The sequence below is a fragment of the Aulonocara stuartgranti genome, assembly GCF_965226115.1.
Source record: "Aulonocara stuartgranti genome assembly, chromosome: 17".
NCBI lineage: Eukaryota > Metazoa > Chordata > Actinopteri > Cichliformes > Cichlidae > Aulonocara > Aulonocara stuartgranti.
Genome location: NC_138953.1, coordinates 29,872,496 through 29,888,488, shown reverse-complemented (window position 1 = coordinate 29,888,488; position 15,993 = coordinate 29,872,496). Strand labels below are relative to the sequence as shown.

Sequence of the window (15,993 nt, the reverse complement as noted above, 5' to 3'; positions counted from 1 at the left end):
TGAGTACACACAGCTTTTACTGGGTTAATAAAAACAAAGTAAATGTCAAAGAGCAGAACTTTCTGAAAAACAGAAGAAGGGAGAGACAAGAAAAACATAAACATATCAGAGGGAGGACAGAAGCTCCTAACACACACCAGATGCTAAACTAGCGGCATGGTGTCTGCTGTGCCAGCTGCAAATTGATTAAGAGAGCCTCTGGCCAAAGGGCAATGGCTCAAACAGTATGGCCACGCAGGTCACAGACAAAACCCCCACAAAACCCTTGGAAAATCACATGGCTACGTTTTTATTTTTTCTTCAGTGCTTATTCAGTAGTAAGAGGCAAAAGGTAATGCTGATGCAACAAGAACATTGTCAATTAATCCCTACATTGGGACTGGAAACTGTCTGGATATAGACCGGATGTGTATGACAGTTTGAGTCCCCATAACTGCAAGAGTGTACAATACAAGTAAAAAAAACTAAGGCTAAAAAATCAGTTACTAAATTAAATAATTTCCACATGAACACGATAAGGATAAAGCTATAAATCTGATTTTTATAAGGGTATTTGTTTAAAAGTGACCATTTACTAGTGGACTCACATCCTTTCATTAATTATTCATAAATTAATGACTTAACTCTTCAAGACAGGTCTGACACATTTGCCTTGCATAAAACATGGTAACTGCTCAGAAATTACACCACTGTATAAATGACTGTCTATACAATGTGTGTCTTCAATGCGTTTACATACCTGAAATTGGTAGAGGGCCATTTCAAAAGGCGAACGGGGTCGAGGCATCAGGGAAATATAAAAGAAAGAGAGAAAAGTGGGGGAAAAAATGTGTTAATATAAGTGTATTTTTAAGGCTGGGATAAAATAAGAACTCAGAGAATGAAATGCTCAATTTACACAACATAATAACCATACATGTCAAACTAATTCAACAACATGCCACGGGGGGTTGTCTGTATGAAATGAAATAGACCCGGAATCTAATTTTCTTCTCTTTGTGTTAACTCTCAATCCCTGTTAGCGGTGACAGCACCCACATCCTGTGCCCATGTTGTGCCAGTGAAGCGGGCTGGCACAAGGCTGACTGGCGCTCTGCGGTGCTGTGAAAATGCAGCAGCATAGTAGCAGCCTTAGGTTAGAAAGATGTGATTCATTAATCAACACTCCCCGCAGGGAATAACGCTGCCTGCTGGCAAAGCCTTTCTTTCCATTCTCCTTCACTCCCTCCTGACTAGCCACTGGACAAACAACACAATAGTATGTTGTACACATACACCGTATGTACAGGCACACCGGTGTGCATCTCACTCGTAATTAAGCCACCTACACACACACACACACACACACACACACACACACACACACACACACACACACACACACACCAATATAAATATTCATACTTGTTTTGCAGGAGCTTTGTCTCCTGAGGCTTATCTGTGGTAGAATGGCTTGGTTTGGGGAGTGACAAGACTAGGAGGATAATTAGTTGAAGGCAGAGTGGGAATTTTTATCTAAAAGCTCCAGATTTTCTTCACTGTGTTGGTCTCTTTGGTCACCCCTTTACATTCACCTCTCATTTTCATTTATGTAGCCACAGTAGTTTTATTAATCACTGTCAACCATAATAGGGCCTGAAGCAGTAAGTAATTGGTGGATGCGGCATTATGCTGAACATTATAGAGGCACCCCGTTTTGTTCTGTAAAGTTAAGAGGACCTTAAGGGGATGTATATTTTTGCCTATGATAAGACTTGAGGACTTTAACTCAAACCCTCTTTTAGATAGTGATAAATGAAAACAATTTCTTCCTGTTCACCTCACTTTGGAGCCTTTGAGAAAACTAATTTAAGTGCCATGTTAGCTAAACCACTCTGTTGATGCTGTGTTTCCTATCAATACACAGAGGATGAGTGTAGCTCTAAAAACTCGCATGCCATTAAATGCCCCGAGGTTCCCAGCCTCTTGTTAAGTGCCGGTTTAGCATCAGGAGCCACCGTGCAGTCTGCCCCATGGAGCCCTCAGATAGACATTTTAAGAAGACAGCATGGCTGGGATTAGAGATAAAAAGCCATAACTGTGCAGCCTAAACACAGTGTGATGCAGTATGTTTCTCACATCGACCTACAGTAAACAATCTTAATGCATAAGCTTTAGCATGGAATAGAGCTGAAAAATGGCAATAGTTTCCTCTGCAGGTTAAAAAAAATGAGTCACTGGGGAAACAACTTCTGAGAGTTTTAGATATTGAGATGGAAAAACAGAACATAAGAGCGACTCACTGACAGCGTTCACGTACAGCTTCTGAAAGAGCTGGAAGACTGTCATCTGCACACAGCAGCTGCAACTCCAAGTGCCTTTGGCATGGCGTTTAAAGAATAGGAAAGCTGAACAGAGGTGCAATGTAAATAACGGTCACCCCTGTCCAAACAGCCTTTGTCTCTGGCTGACAAGAAGCAGTACCTTTTCCATGTTTATAGCTCAGTTTGTGTGCTGAATGCAATTTGTGGGGCTGCTGCCTTACATTTAAATCCTACTAGGCTTAAGAAAACTGTCTTGTCTTTTAGATTCTACAGCTTCACTGCTTAGACGAGTATCCCACCTAATACCAGTGTTGCTAATACTATACTCTGAAATTAATTTTTTTGTGTGATAATAACAGATTAACCCAATAATCTAAATGCAAACTCACATTTCTCTAAAACATCGAAAAGCTAGAAACAATATCCATTAACCAGCCATGAGCCATTCAGTTTTGCCCGACTGCACTGGCTATTAATTGAGGTAAAGAAGCGGTGTTCACAAAAACAGGGATCTTATTGATCGTCCAGGAGGCTGTGACCAAATAAAAGGGGCAGACTAATTCGGCTAAAACAATACATAAATTGCCTGTCCTGTCAGGCACCAATGGGTGTGACTAGATGTCAACTGATGAGACAGACCGGCCACTTACTTCGGATTAGATCTGCTTTAAGAGAAAAGAAAATCTATATTGAATCCCCTAAGGAACCAAAGCCACTGCAAGTCATAAGTGAAAAGAAACTGGACGCACCAAGGCACATCACTCCACCTCTGTCTATCATTACCATACCACGGTGGGTCAAGACCCTGTTCGCAGTGAGAGCAAGGTTTTTCTGCTGCGAGCCACTTCTATCATCATCATATTTCAAATTCACCTTACCAAAACATATGCGGCCACCCTGAGAACACTCTCTATTTTACAAATTAGCATTTAAATACTGCAAACAAGTTAGGAGGCGGACAGTGGAGTAAGGGAGAAAAGAAGCGAAGAAACACAACAGTGCATGAGAAAAATATGGAAATTTTGATTAAGGTTCAACAGATGGGCGTCGTTTAGAAGAGCCGCAGCTGACATATCTGGGTACCGAGACTGGTTCTTCTGCAATAATGCTGCAAGTAAACACTTTGAGGACGGGAGGATTGCGGTGGGTGTGTTTGTGCATGCGTCTCTGAAAGCGTCCATGTGTGCACACATGCTCCTGTACTTCAAATACTTCAGGGAGCAACAGAGGGGGCTTAAGCACTTCTTGTCTTTGTCTGCACACTGCCTTCACACACTTGACTGTGGCTCAAGCTAATTACCTGCAGAATTCCCAGCATTATTTCACACAACTAAGACTGCTCTTAATATGGCTGTAATTACCTGTCGATAGGATATAATTGACAGTAACAGCAACAGTCCTGTTCCTTAGGAGAGCAGAGGCATGTGGGAAATTTGCGGTCAAAACATCAACAGTTTTTCTCCCTGTGTGACAACAAAAGATCTAACCTACTATTACATTTTTAACCTATCACCATATATGAAATACATAAATTGTCTATTTATGCAGTCCTGTTTTGTTCTTTCCTTTTAAATATTGTCTAAACCTTTCATTTTTCACACTCTCTCTCTTCAGACTATATTTCTCCGCCATTGTTGTTCTCTTTCATAGTCCCTCATCTCCCTTTCTTTCTGTCTCCTCTGCTGTTGACAGCTCCCACAGCTCCTCTTTGCAATGCAGCAAGCGCTCTCCTTCCCCTGCTCCTTGCGTTTTTTTGCCCTGTCTCACAATCTGTTAGCTGCACACTCTCACCTCCTCGCTCCATTATTTATTGATCACTAAACAAGGGGCAGAAGGAGGGGTTGTGTGAGGGCCTGAGAGGAGGTTGAGCTGTATTTCCATAAATGATATTTAAGGCCTCTGAATCGCAGTCCCCTGAAAGACATACTGTAGGGTCATGGGATGTGAATAAAGGACAACCTGGTGTTGATGAAATATAGGCATGTTATAAATATGACAATAAGGGGACAGTGAGGCGATGGTAGGTACAGTATAAGTGGCTTTATGGTGAATCTTAAGGAATTTAGTAGTTAAATTCAACAGTTAAAAATCGTTCAAATCGGTGAAATGGAACACAGCCGCTCACACTGCCCTTCATTTCTTCAGCCTATCGCAGTCAGACCGGTTTAGGGACACTCAAACCTCCCTTTCTTCTTTGAATAAAAGGACAAATGGTGCACCTGGCAGCCTGGCTGGGGAGCGCTAAAATCGAAGCGACATTGTATGTCATTAAATTCCTCCACACCACTGCAGATTGTGCTGATTCAAAGGCACTGCCAGTAATAGGAATGATGTGTGCGAGTGTGTTCTGAGAGCCCTGTAAAAGGTCAGAGATGGTACTGGAGTCTCTTGTCAGCATTTACGGTGAGTGGTGTGGCAGCGGAGAGAAAAGGTTGGTAGTATCTTTTCATTTTGGTTTCCCTGGGAAATAGCTGTGGAAATGAGGTTGTGTTTCACGGCTGTCTTCACAGCACTCCACACTGGCGAAGAGGTGAGAGAAAGACAGGAAGTAGGTGGAAGTAGAGGAAATGCAAGGGGATGCTGAGAACTGCTGAAAAGACTGGTGATGACCCATGGAACTGGCTCAAGGTGAGCATTGTGTGTTGTCTTGCCAAGGCCGAGGAACTACCTCAGCAACCGCAGCTGCAACGTAACACAGATGCCAGGAAGCACTCAGATATGCTTAATTGGGGGATATAGAGGTTTTGGATCATGCACAAGCAGCAACAAAGGTTGATTATTACACTGGAACACTACTGAGCAGTCGGCTAGAAGATACACCTCTCTGGTTATGAATACAGGGAGGAAAGGAATTAAACACACATGACCTAACAAGGCGTTGGGATGAGGTGGGTTAATAGACCTGCATGTAGGATAAACATAACAGGCATATTAGCAGGGCAGTTGGGAAAACACTGGGCACAGGGAGAATAGCAAAAAGGAACTACTTCAGGGAATGAGCCGGCTCACTTACTCACTCTCGGTATCTGTTAGGTCTTCTCTAGTTACGGTATTAATGATATATTGGCCATAATTTAGCAAAGCTGCATGTTAATCATTCATCACAGTAACTATTCAGTGTGTAGGAGGCTGTTAAATGGCTACGCAACCTGTGTGAGACAGAGAGCAGAGGGTTCCCTTGGGCCTTAGTGGAAAGAAGAAGAGCAATTGATCATCCTCTGAACATTCATCATACTAGCCTAGTTTCTAATAAAAAGTCCAAAGGGTTGGGGAGGGGAGGTCTGTTCATATGCATGTGTGTTGACATGTAAGAGAGAATATAAAGGGGGGAAAAAGGTTTCTTATCCCACTTGCAATTCAGCTGTAAGAATATTTCTCCCACATACATGTGGCCACAAAGTGATCACGACCCTCAGGTTAACAGGAAGCAAAAACTCAGACAACAGATACATGATGCCAGAAAAACATTATTGTCTACAGAGCATACATAAAAGAACATTACTGTGCATATAATCTGTGACTTGACCTCAACGGATTGGAGCAAGGGAAGCAAGATTGCATGATTTAGTGCCATTATGTTTGGTTTGCGACAAAATTACCACATATACATAAGCATGGCATAACTGAAAACAACGAAGACGTGAATATTAGCATGTAATAACAGTTAAAAGCTTAAAAGGAACTTCTGATACATTTTATTTCAAGTATTTAAGTAAACCATACCCTCCTCTTTGTGCAAAGAAAAACTATTTCTAAGAGCCATCTTTAAAACCTACATTAGACAAGGATACATTTTTGAAGGACGAGCATTTCCCATGAGCTTTTCATCCTACCGTACAACATGATGCTGATGCTAAATAGTTTAAAGCGTGAAACGGCTCCCTTTTGTACGTTTAAGGCTGTCTGAATTTGCAGAAAGTCGAACAGCATCCCAGCGGTGCAAGCATGTGCATGCCTGAGCAAGGGTGTGTGTGTTTGTGTGTATGTATGTGTGTTGTGGAGAGCTGGTGCTGACAGAGAGAAGACGGGGAACATGACGGCATTAACAGTAAGCAGGCACGCTGTCACCTGAAGACAAGGACATGAAGGGAGGGGAAAGAAAGAAAACAGGGATTACAGAAAAATAAGAGAATGGCAGAAGAGAGAGGACTAAAGAGTGGAAATAATGCAAATGGGCCAACACAAATGCGACAGAAAAGCAAAAGTGAACACAGGAGGGAAGAAAAAATACGGAGATGGAGAAATTCTAGGGGGAAAGAGGAGGGATAAAAAAAAAAACAACAGGCCATCTGGTGGGTGCAGTAGAGATCATTTGTGTGTGTGTGTGTGTGTTCATGTATATTGAGTGAATGGGCTCTGAGTTTGATAGATGTATGTTTAAAACAAGCATAGTCTCCCACTCACATATCCTCTGCTGGGAAAGAGAGGATTCCATTACCATAGAGCAGGCGGTGGACATGGCCTCTTCTCTAACCTTGCAAAGAGGAGTATGGTGGTGTATTTGGGGATCCAAACACACACACACACACACACACACACACACACACACTGTTCAAACATGTACACACTTCTGATGTTCCCTTGGGAAGCCACCTCAAACAAATGGTTGACCCATGCGTGCATGTTTGTGTGCGAGCACGCATGTGTGTTTTTCAGGCATTTGTCGTCACAATGTCTAGGTAATAAACAATAACAGCTGTAGCCAGTCCTAATTAAATACCTGTGCATCTGCTCCTGGATCTGTCTCGCTTCTTGTGTCTGTTGTATTTGGTAGGTGGCAGACAGAGTTTCTTTGTGTCTCGATGCATCATTCTGTTATTGGCAAAGTTTTACTTCTTTGCAAACACTCTTAGTGGGTTAAAAAAAAAAAAGAAAAACTCTCTTCAATTGCTAATAATTAATCGGGATCAACGCTACCTGATGGAACCACTTTTAATGGTGCATCATAAAAGATATGACCCACGCTGGATTTGACCTCGTTTTTCAACCAAAAAGGGAGCCATGACTGTCATCATTACCATTCATACCAGAATGTGAAAGAGAAAAAAAATGACATATGAAGACAGAAAAACGCGGGAGAGGAGAAGAAGGCAGAAAGTCAGTCAGTTAATCACTTTTGGACGTAGATTTAAAAAAAGTGCGATGAAAGGAAAGCGGATGCTTCTGTTGTGATGACGATGAGGAAGATGAAAGATGGAGCAGACAGAGACAGAGCTCTTTGTGCATCATCAATAGCAGCCAATGTCCAGTTTCTAACCACGAGAGCCTGTCTGTCCCTATTCAACTTACCACCTTCCCTCGGGCTACCTCTCGCTCTAAATTGAGGTCAGATGTCAGCAGTGTGTGGGTGTGTGTTACGCACGCACCAGAAGGGACATCCAAACTATAAGCTTGGGTCACCGTATCCTACACCAACATGAACAAATAGCACATGAGAAGAGATACATCATATTCCCCTGCTCATCACACCCAAGGAGGAGGACAGACAGCCACGTTTGACTCTCTTAAACATTGACCGCCACTGCTGTCATCCAAAGTTTCACAGTTAACTGCTGTCTATAACAACACGTTATCTATATAGCTTTTATCTCACATAGTAATGTAGTAAATCAAACATGTTTAACCTGTGTGTCAATCTCATCTCCTAATGCTTTGTGTTTTTGTTTGTTTTATTTATTTTTTTAAATACATGGTATTCCTGCATTTTTTCGCTTGTTTCCTGCGAGCCTGTCCAAACCTGTCCAGCCTAATGGAGACATCAGAAAGTGTAGCAGCTAATATACATGGAGTCATACTTGTTAATGGTATACACAGGACCTGTACAATCACTCAATTACTCCGCTGACACACTCCATTGTCTGGACAATGGGTAGAGCCAAGTCATGCATGCATAAAGCACAGGTTCTGGGTCTGTGTGTGTGTCAGTCTTAGCCCCAGGGATGATACTCGGGGCAATTATTCTCTCCTCTGCATTGTGTTTAACCCTTGACCTCTCGGAGTGATACAGTGCCACAGAGCTGAATGTGTCTAGACCACTTACTGATCACTAAGGGCAAAAGAAGAAGTCAGCCTCCGGACATGATTGACTGAGATTTATGAATGGAAGAGGAACAGAAAGGATGTTTAGAGCATTTGGAGAAGGGACTCTGCAGGAAATTGCTGCAATTCTGATGAGCACCAGTCTGGATATTATTTATATTTGCAAACAGGTAACTTGGACAAACATTCTGTTTATGAAATCTAAGACGGGAACCTCTAAATTAAGTTGTGCTTATCACCATTAAGCCACTTCAGTGAAACAGCATTATTCATGTTGCTCAGTTAAATAAAAAGGATGAAAACCTAGATGATCAAATAATGGCTGGCTTTAAATACTAGCTGAAAATCTGATAAAAAAAAAAAAAAAAAAAAAAGATTACAAGACATGTGCTGTTTGCTTGGTGTGTGTGTGCTGTGAGCCCGCACCGCACAAAATGGAATGAAAAATGACACGGGACCTGCTAAAATGTGATACCCGATCTCCCTGCTGTGTTTAGATTATCTCTATTGTATCAACACATGCTTGAGTGTGTGTATGCGTGCCGTGCACCAGGGGATTTTTGGTGCTTTTAGTAATCAATAGTGTCATTCGCTTAAACATATGGTAGGTTACTTATTAGCTGGGATCATCAGTCAAAGCCCACTTGACTCCAAGAGTCCCTGTAAATCATAAAACCGGAGAGCTGTCCTGCAGACCTCTTGCGTGTGCACATTTTTTAATGTGTAAATGCAGAAGTGAATGCACTCAGGAGACATAAGTTATCTATTGGTGTTTCACGTAATTCTTGCCAGAGAAGATAAAGAGCATTTACGGATCAAAGGAAGGACAAAAAAGCTGCAAACACAACAGCTGCAATTAAAGGACAAGCACTTTGCCACATGAAGCCCCCCCTTCATAGGGTTTTGAGAGCTTGTAGTGGGAGGAGATGGGAATAAGGGAGTATGAAATATGATGGGTACTAGTGCTACAGTTTGCCTTAGGGATGCTTTCTATGGCTCTTATTCCATCTTCTACTTCACTATGGAATGTTGTGTACTGTAGACCAGTCAATACACTACCCCCCTCCCTCGAGGTGAGACCTCCTAAAACATGCATGAGTTTATGAGCTGGGAATGCGCCACCAAAGGCCTTTAGGGCATTTTGAGGTGGTAGAATATCTAAAAGCTAAGTGAGACCATCTTTTCAGGATTAGGTCTAAGGCCTCTCCACCTCCACTCTAATGCTCTTTTACTGTTTCTGCCCTCATCGGATTTTCCTTCTGCTTTAGCTCTCTTTTTTTTTTTGCTTCTTCCCAGTCAGACATATGGCTCTGTACATATCAATCAGTCCTAAAGCCTTAACCCTTGGGGCAGGTATATCCACAGCTCGTTCGGTGTAATAAGAGAAATTCCCATGGCTATTTTACAAAGCTTAAATTTTAGTCACTCCATCCGGAGCAGTAAAGAGTTTATTTTAAAGAAAACGGTTGGGTGCCCTTTATCTCCAAATTTTTAGAGTCCTTTAAGACTTTTAAATTTCAAATATTTTGTAATATTTTAGAAAAAAATGAGAGAAATAAGAGGAAGGTGAAAGGAGAAGGAGGGCCATATGGGTTGATAAATGTTTGATGAGGCCAAATGGCCTTTTGTGTGACACAGCTGCAGAGGACCAGGTGGGTTTTTAGAGTAAGGGAACATTTGGCGGTTGTGGAAAAAAAAAATAAAATAGGGGGAAGCAAATAGGACACATAATAGAACATAACCACTGAGGGAAAGCTTGCCACAGAGTGTGTTTTTCACAAAGTTATGATAAAATTATTCTGTTCTGTGTCTAAAATTACTTAAAGGAATACTTCAGTTACTTCCTACGATGTACCCATTTCCTTTCTACGCGCTTAAAAAAAGAAACTTGAGGATCAATGCCTTGTCATGGCTAATGTGCACCATCTGCAATCCTTCATATTCAAAACTGGGTCTCGGTATCAGAGCATAGCTGACACAAATCACCACTCAACAGCAAATGTGGAGCAAAGAATGGAAGTAGGGATGGATAGACTGATGGATTGAGAGAGGGAGGACAGCCACAGCTGATGGAAGAGAGGACATCCTGCTTACCAGCACATTAATCATTCACACACAGAAGCGGGACCAGAGGCCGACACGATGATGCGAAAACCAAAACGATCAGAACACTTTACATGCAGCTCCTGATCGGAAACACCGTCACAGAAGGGCAAGGGGAGGGTTCTCCATTTATTTATTCAAAATCAACACTGCTTATCGTTTTCCATCCATGGCTTTACATCTTCCTTCCTCTCAGCTACACACTCTCCTTTACCTTTATGATTTTTGTATTTAGTTGCTCCTTCCTCACTGATAACAACCCCCGCCAGGTGTGGAGAGGCATCCAAGCCCTCGCCAACTACAGATTGGTGAGGGCTTACTAGCCACAATCAGTCCGACTCGACCCGTACCTCTGCCCCCCCACTGTCACTCAGCCCCGGATCCCCACAGGGCTACATTCTCAGACCCCTACTGTACGCCCTGTACACCTATGACTGCACACCAACCCACCCAACCAACGTCATCATCAAATATGAAGGTGACACCACCGTGGTTGGGCTCATCTGTGATGAAGATGAGACAGCGTGCAGGGCACATGTAGAGAACTTGTCCCGCTGGTACTTAGAAAATAACCTGAAGCTGAGCATCCTAAAAAAAATGAAGTCATAATGGAACTCCCCACCACCACACACCTCACCAATCCGAGCCATAGTCTGAGTAACCCTCATCACTCACACCACTCATACCCAGACTCTACTCAGACCAAGTCTTTTCTTTGCACTACTTCTAAGCACTTTGCAACTTGTTCTGTAATGTGTACCTTTCTCTAATTTGTCTATAAATTTCTCTTGTTTTGTATATATCCCGCTTTATTGCATATATTTCTCCTTTTTGCTATTTATTCCTGCTGTGTACTATTTACATTTAATTCTGGCACAGTTGGTGTGCAGCACCCACCATTTCTTTGTACACGTACAATGACATTAAAGGGTTATTCCTTTCTATTCTATCCTCTCCAGCTCTGCATTCCTTTATCCACCTCACCCTCCTCCTCCTCCATCAGACACAATGATGGTTAGTGAATATTACACTCATCCATTCTTCTTTTAAGTGCCACCATTATGGTTACCAGATGCACTTATGGCTTTTTACGCCCATTGATTGGCACAATCAATAAGTCATCTTAGGGAAAGTTTGGAGACACTATATTAGGGCTGCCAGACGCTCTTAAAGCTTTAAGCAGTAATTTGTATGGAGATGGGAGCTACTTCATTATGTTAATGGTGAACAGCAGATGGGTTGGGGTTGGATCTAAACGCCTTTTGCCTGCTTCCGGTATTTTAGGATTTTTTTTAATTCCCACAGACTTACTTACTCGGTTTCAAGTGTTTTTTTTTCTTTTGAGGTCATCTTAATGATGCCAATGTCCAATAATTATGTGTTTCACAGCCATTATCAACTGTATTGTAATATAATAAAAACTGACTGTTTACAGTGGTCAAAACATTAGATTCTCTAATTACATTCATGAATTCAAATTAGATTCTCCACATTTCTGTTTATGGATTTTATTTTCTATAAGTGGATTAGCCAGTAAAGCACCCTCAACACAACTCCCCATCCCACCGGCACACTACATGGACTTGAAATGATTTCAGAAATTACTGTGGAAGAAATAGCCACAAGCCTTTACTCATTCAAAGTTTTAGCGTGAACTTTTTATAAGGAAGAAAAATGCTTTGGTGCACAAATATATTCAAGAACACACTGTTATTACAGATTGACTGCTCCTGGCATAATTAGTCAACATTCACTGATATGGACCTAAACAACCTCTCCCCACTTAGAACTAAAACTCATTTAAATTTGCATCACAATCCCTTAATGGCTTTTGAGTCAGAATTGCCAAATCATAAGTAGAATATAATATGCCACCTTGCTTTAAAAGAACTGTTGACACAAGCACCATCATGACAATAGCCGTCGTCACCATTATGGATGGATGGATGAATGAATGAATGAAACCATACAAAATCATTTTCCAAAATCAGAGCCTTCCACTGCTGTCGAGCACTTGGACTACGTTGTACCACAGATAAGCTCCAATTGCTTTGCTATCTTCCTACTGGTCACCAAGCTAATCTGACATCTTAGGCTTGCAATCAGGCTGAAGCAGGTGACACATGACTGAACGGCTGAACAATGGGATGGAGGCTGGTTCTCAGATAAGAGAATTAATATTGATTGCACATGCATGTCAGACAGATCGTGTCCATTAGGAGTTTCACAGCTCCGTTCAGTCTCGCTGGTAACATGCCGAGGATCTGGGCTGAATGGCGGGAAGGAAGGAAGTTTTTGTTTTTTGTTTTGTTTTTATTCAATCAGTTTAAAATTGAAACGTTTTTAGGCCGATAACTAAGAAGTGATTTCAAGACAATGAATTTTCAGAGTTTAATTTGTTCCTATGATGAATTTGTCTAATTTTATGTGTTTTGTTTTTTTGTTACTGCCAATTTGTTTTCTGCGTGTGCCCGCTATGTAAACTAAAAGTTGATTAGCAAAATTATTTTGTTACTGGCTGACTCATTTGTTCCAATGCAAGGAGCGGTTATTAAAAAACAAAACAAAAAAACCAACATTTTCCCAGCAGACAGGTTTTCACAGTCTAAATAAGTTTGGTGATATTTTTCCACAACCTCATTCTCACAGATAAAGCATAAATCAAAGCACTTTCACTCATTCTGGGTAGTGTAAGTAACACCCAAATATAGATCAGTGCATAAGAGTGCGCATGTTTATAACCATGTGTGAGTGAGAGACAGAGCGCTAAGAGCTATAACTGTGGGAGTGTTTTACAAGCTCAAAGCCCTGTGCCTGCTCCTCTAATTCAGCACACACATTGCACTTTCAGCAGATCAATGATCCCCTTGTGTCTTACACACGATCTCTCTCTACTCTCATCCACCCATATATACCCTCTAAGGTACACAAACCCATGCGCGCACACCGATACATACGTTCAGTCCTGCTCCTTTCAGCCTCCCCTCACTCCTGCTCTGTTTCTCGTGTACTAGTATATGTGCTCTCATACACCCCCTCTCTTTTTCTTTCCATCCCTCCATCTCTCTGAAGCCCTGAGCAATTACTCACCGAGACTCTAGAGAAGACTATAAGTGAGAGGGGCGGGAGCGACTCAGGAGTTAGAAGGACAGAGGGATGGAAAGAGTAGAGACAGAACGAGGGTGAATGGAAACTGCCTGTAACTGACAGCACAGAAGGACTTCAGAAAACAGCTGCTCTTCAAAGACCAAAGTCAAAGTGTCACATACGAGTGTGCCTGTGTCCCATCTGCAGAAACATGAACGTTTCCCTGCATGCGTGTGCTCATGTGTGAGGTTGAGTCTGCAGAGTGGCGTAAATAGGAGTGTGTTTCTGAGGGAGGTCGGTCACAGCAGTGTGGCACAGCATCATTTATTCATTGGGGAGGGTAATGTGTGTGTAACATCTGGGATGCACTTGCTCTATACACAACACACACACATATACAGGGCACTTCTGGAAAGCAAATCAAGTCTTTTGGACCAGCTGTAGCTCTCTTGCTGCAAAACACACACACACACACAAAAAACAACAAAAAAAAAAAAACAGTTGAAATATCCACACAATACAGTCATAACAATGACTGTGTGTGTGTGTGTGTGTGTGTGTGTGTGTGTGTGTGTGTGTGTGTGTGTGTGTATAGAGTCCACGGCCTTCACTAAGCTCTCAGGTTGATCCATTTAAAACACAATAGAGGATTACATTCTCATCTGGCCACTGGCTTCAGTCTGCACTGAAAAAAAAAACACTACAACTCCAATTCTAACTTGGCACACAGTGTGTCTGTGTATACAGAAGTGTGTGTGTGTTTTCATATTTTACGCAAGCACCGCGGGTTACAGTATACAACTGTCTATCATGCTTGTCTATCAAATATGGATGTGTGCGCTTGTGTAAGCAGGAGGCTCAGGCCTGTCATCTCAAGGGCAGGTTGGGAGGGGGGTAAGACGACCCCTCTCCAGTGTGGAGTGGTTGTGAATTGGTTTTGGCTCTGGGCTAAATCTCCTCACAAACACCTCTTCGTTTTCTCCACAAGACCTGAAAAAAAAGACTCCTTTCATTCAAGCTGCAAACAACACATTCAATTCATCGTGGTTTGAGCCAGTCCTTGGCCAAAATGCAGGTGTGAATACACACACACACACGCACAGACAATGTTTCTCTCCCACTATCTCATTTCTGCAACCACCAAATTATTTTCAAAACAATAATGAACCCCTCATGCAATTACCACCTCCCCCATCTATTAAAGCACTCCACTCATTCTTCCACAACCAAGCAACTTAGCCATAAACCTCTGTGCTCTCTCGCTCTCTCTCTCTCACACACACACACACACACACACTAACCATTCCTACATACCCAAACCCCCCACAAAGTCGACGACAGTTGCAGTCTGTCTATCCGGCAGCATTCAGGCCCCTGATTAAACCAGTGCTTATTGGTAATTAAACACTGTGCTTTGTGGCAGTATCCAGAAAGCTGTAAAGCACTCCACCTCCCCAACACATAGGCACCCACCCCACCTCCACTGGCAGAGTGCCGTCCCCTCCTCTCCTCTTTTTCTGCCTTTCAGGGGGCCGCAGGTGGCACAATTGGCAGTAATGTGTCTGGGTAAAGATACGTAGTAGGGAGCAGGAGCTTGGCTGGGATACAGCAGGAAACAGAAGAGGAGGGAGCTGATGGGGTGTAAGGCAGAGTTAAAGGGGAGATAAAAAAAAATGGAAGGACAGTTTGGAAGAAATAAGTGAGGATATATGGAGAAAGAAGTGGCAAACACAAGAAGTAACAAGCCAAGGCTAGAATCTAGAATTTGGGGGAAGGAAATTTAAGAACAGGACATGAATAATGCAACACGAAACAGAAAAGCAGAAGTGCAAAGTAGCAGCAAAGAGTACCGGTAGATATCAACTAGTAGAATCCGTGGTTCGCATTGTGTCCAAATGTTTCCTTCGCCCTTGTTTTTCAGGTATCTCGGAGAGAGGCTCCCTAGGGTTGAGGCTTAGCTAGAACTGCAGTACAGACAGACACAGCATGAGCTGCTGTAGAGAGCAGTTAGAAACAGGCCTAAGTTGCTGAGCTCAAGATCACATAAGCCCCTGAGGTTATCCAATACAGAAATGCTGAGAAGCGAGTGGAGTAAGGTGAGTGTAGACTTAAGTTCGGTGAGTTTATACTGTTTTATAAAGAATCTTTGCACATATTTTGCACAAACACTGCAATGATGAAAAAGTGAGGTGCCAGAATCAATATACTATTGATTAACACATAAAACAACATTTTTTTAATCATCTGTGATGTAAAAGATGTAAAAAATAAAAAAAATAAAAAAAAAAAGCTTAGAAGGTTTCATTTTAAGATGATACTAAGAAAATATATCAGTATGACAGCGGTATAAAATGAAATGAGTCATATACCAAGAAGAATCCACTGGATATGTGTGTGAAAGGCAGTGGATAGTGACTCAGCTTGTCTCCTATGGTGCGACAGCACCTGTTCTCTATTACTT

The 15,993-nt window shown here is 42.1% G+C and overlaps 1 protein-coding gene across 5 annotated transcripts in view; it reads right to left on the bottom strand.

Annotated features, from left to right (window-relative positions):
* Positions 1-15,993, bottom strand: part of plxna4 (plexin A4) — a 255,363-nt gene that overhangs the window by 159,895 nt on the left and 79,475 nt on the right. Inside the window, exon 4 of one of the 5 annotated variants that reach the window (XM_082509994.1) lies at positions 14,324-14,522. The exons of the other annotated variants lie outside the window; for them this stretch is intronic. Coding sequence (XP_082366120.1) covers positions 14,481-14,522 — 42 coding nt within the window. The 3' untranslated portion in view covers positions 14,324-14,480. Of the gene's footprint in view, positions 1-14,323; positions 14,523-15,993 lie in introns of those variants that run through there. 5 annotated transcript variants of the gene reach the window in all.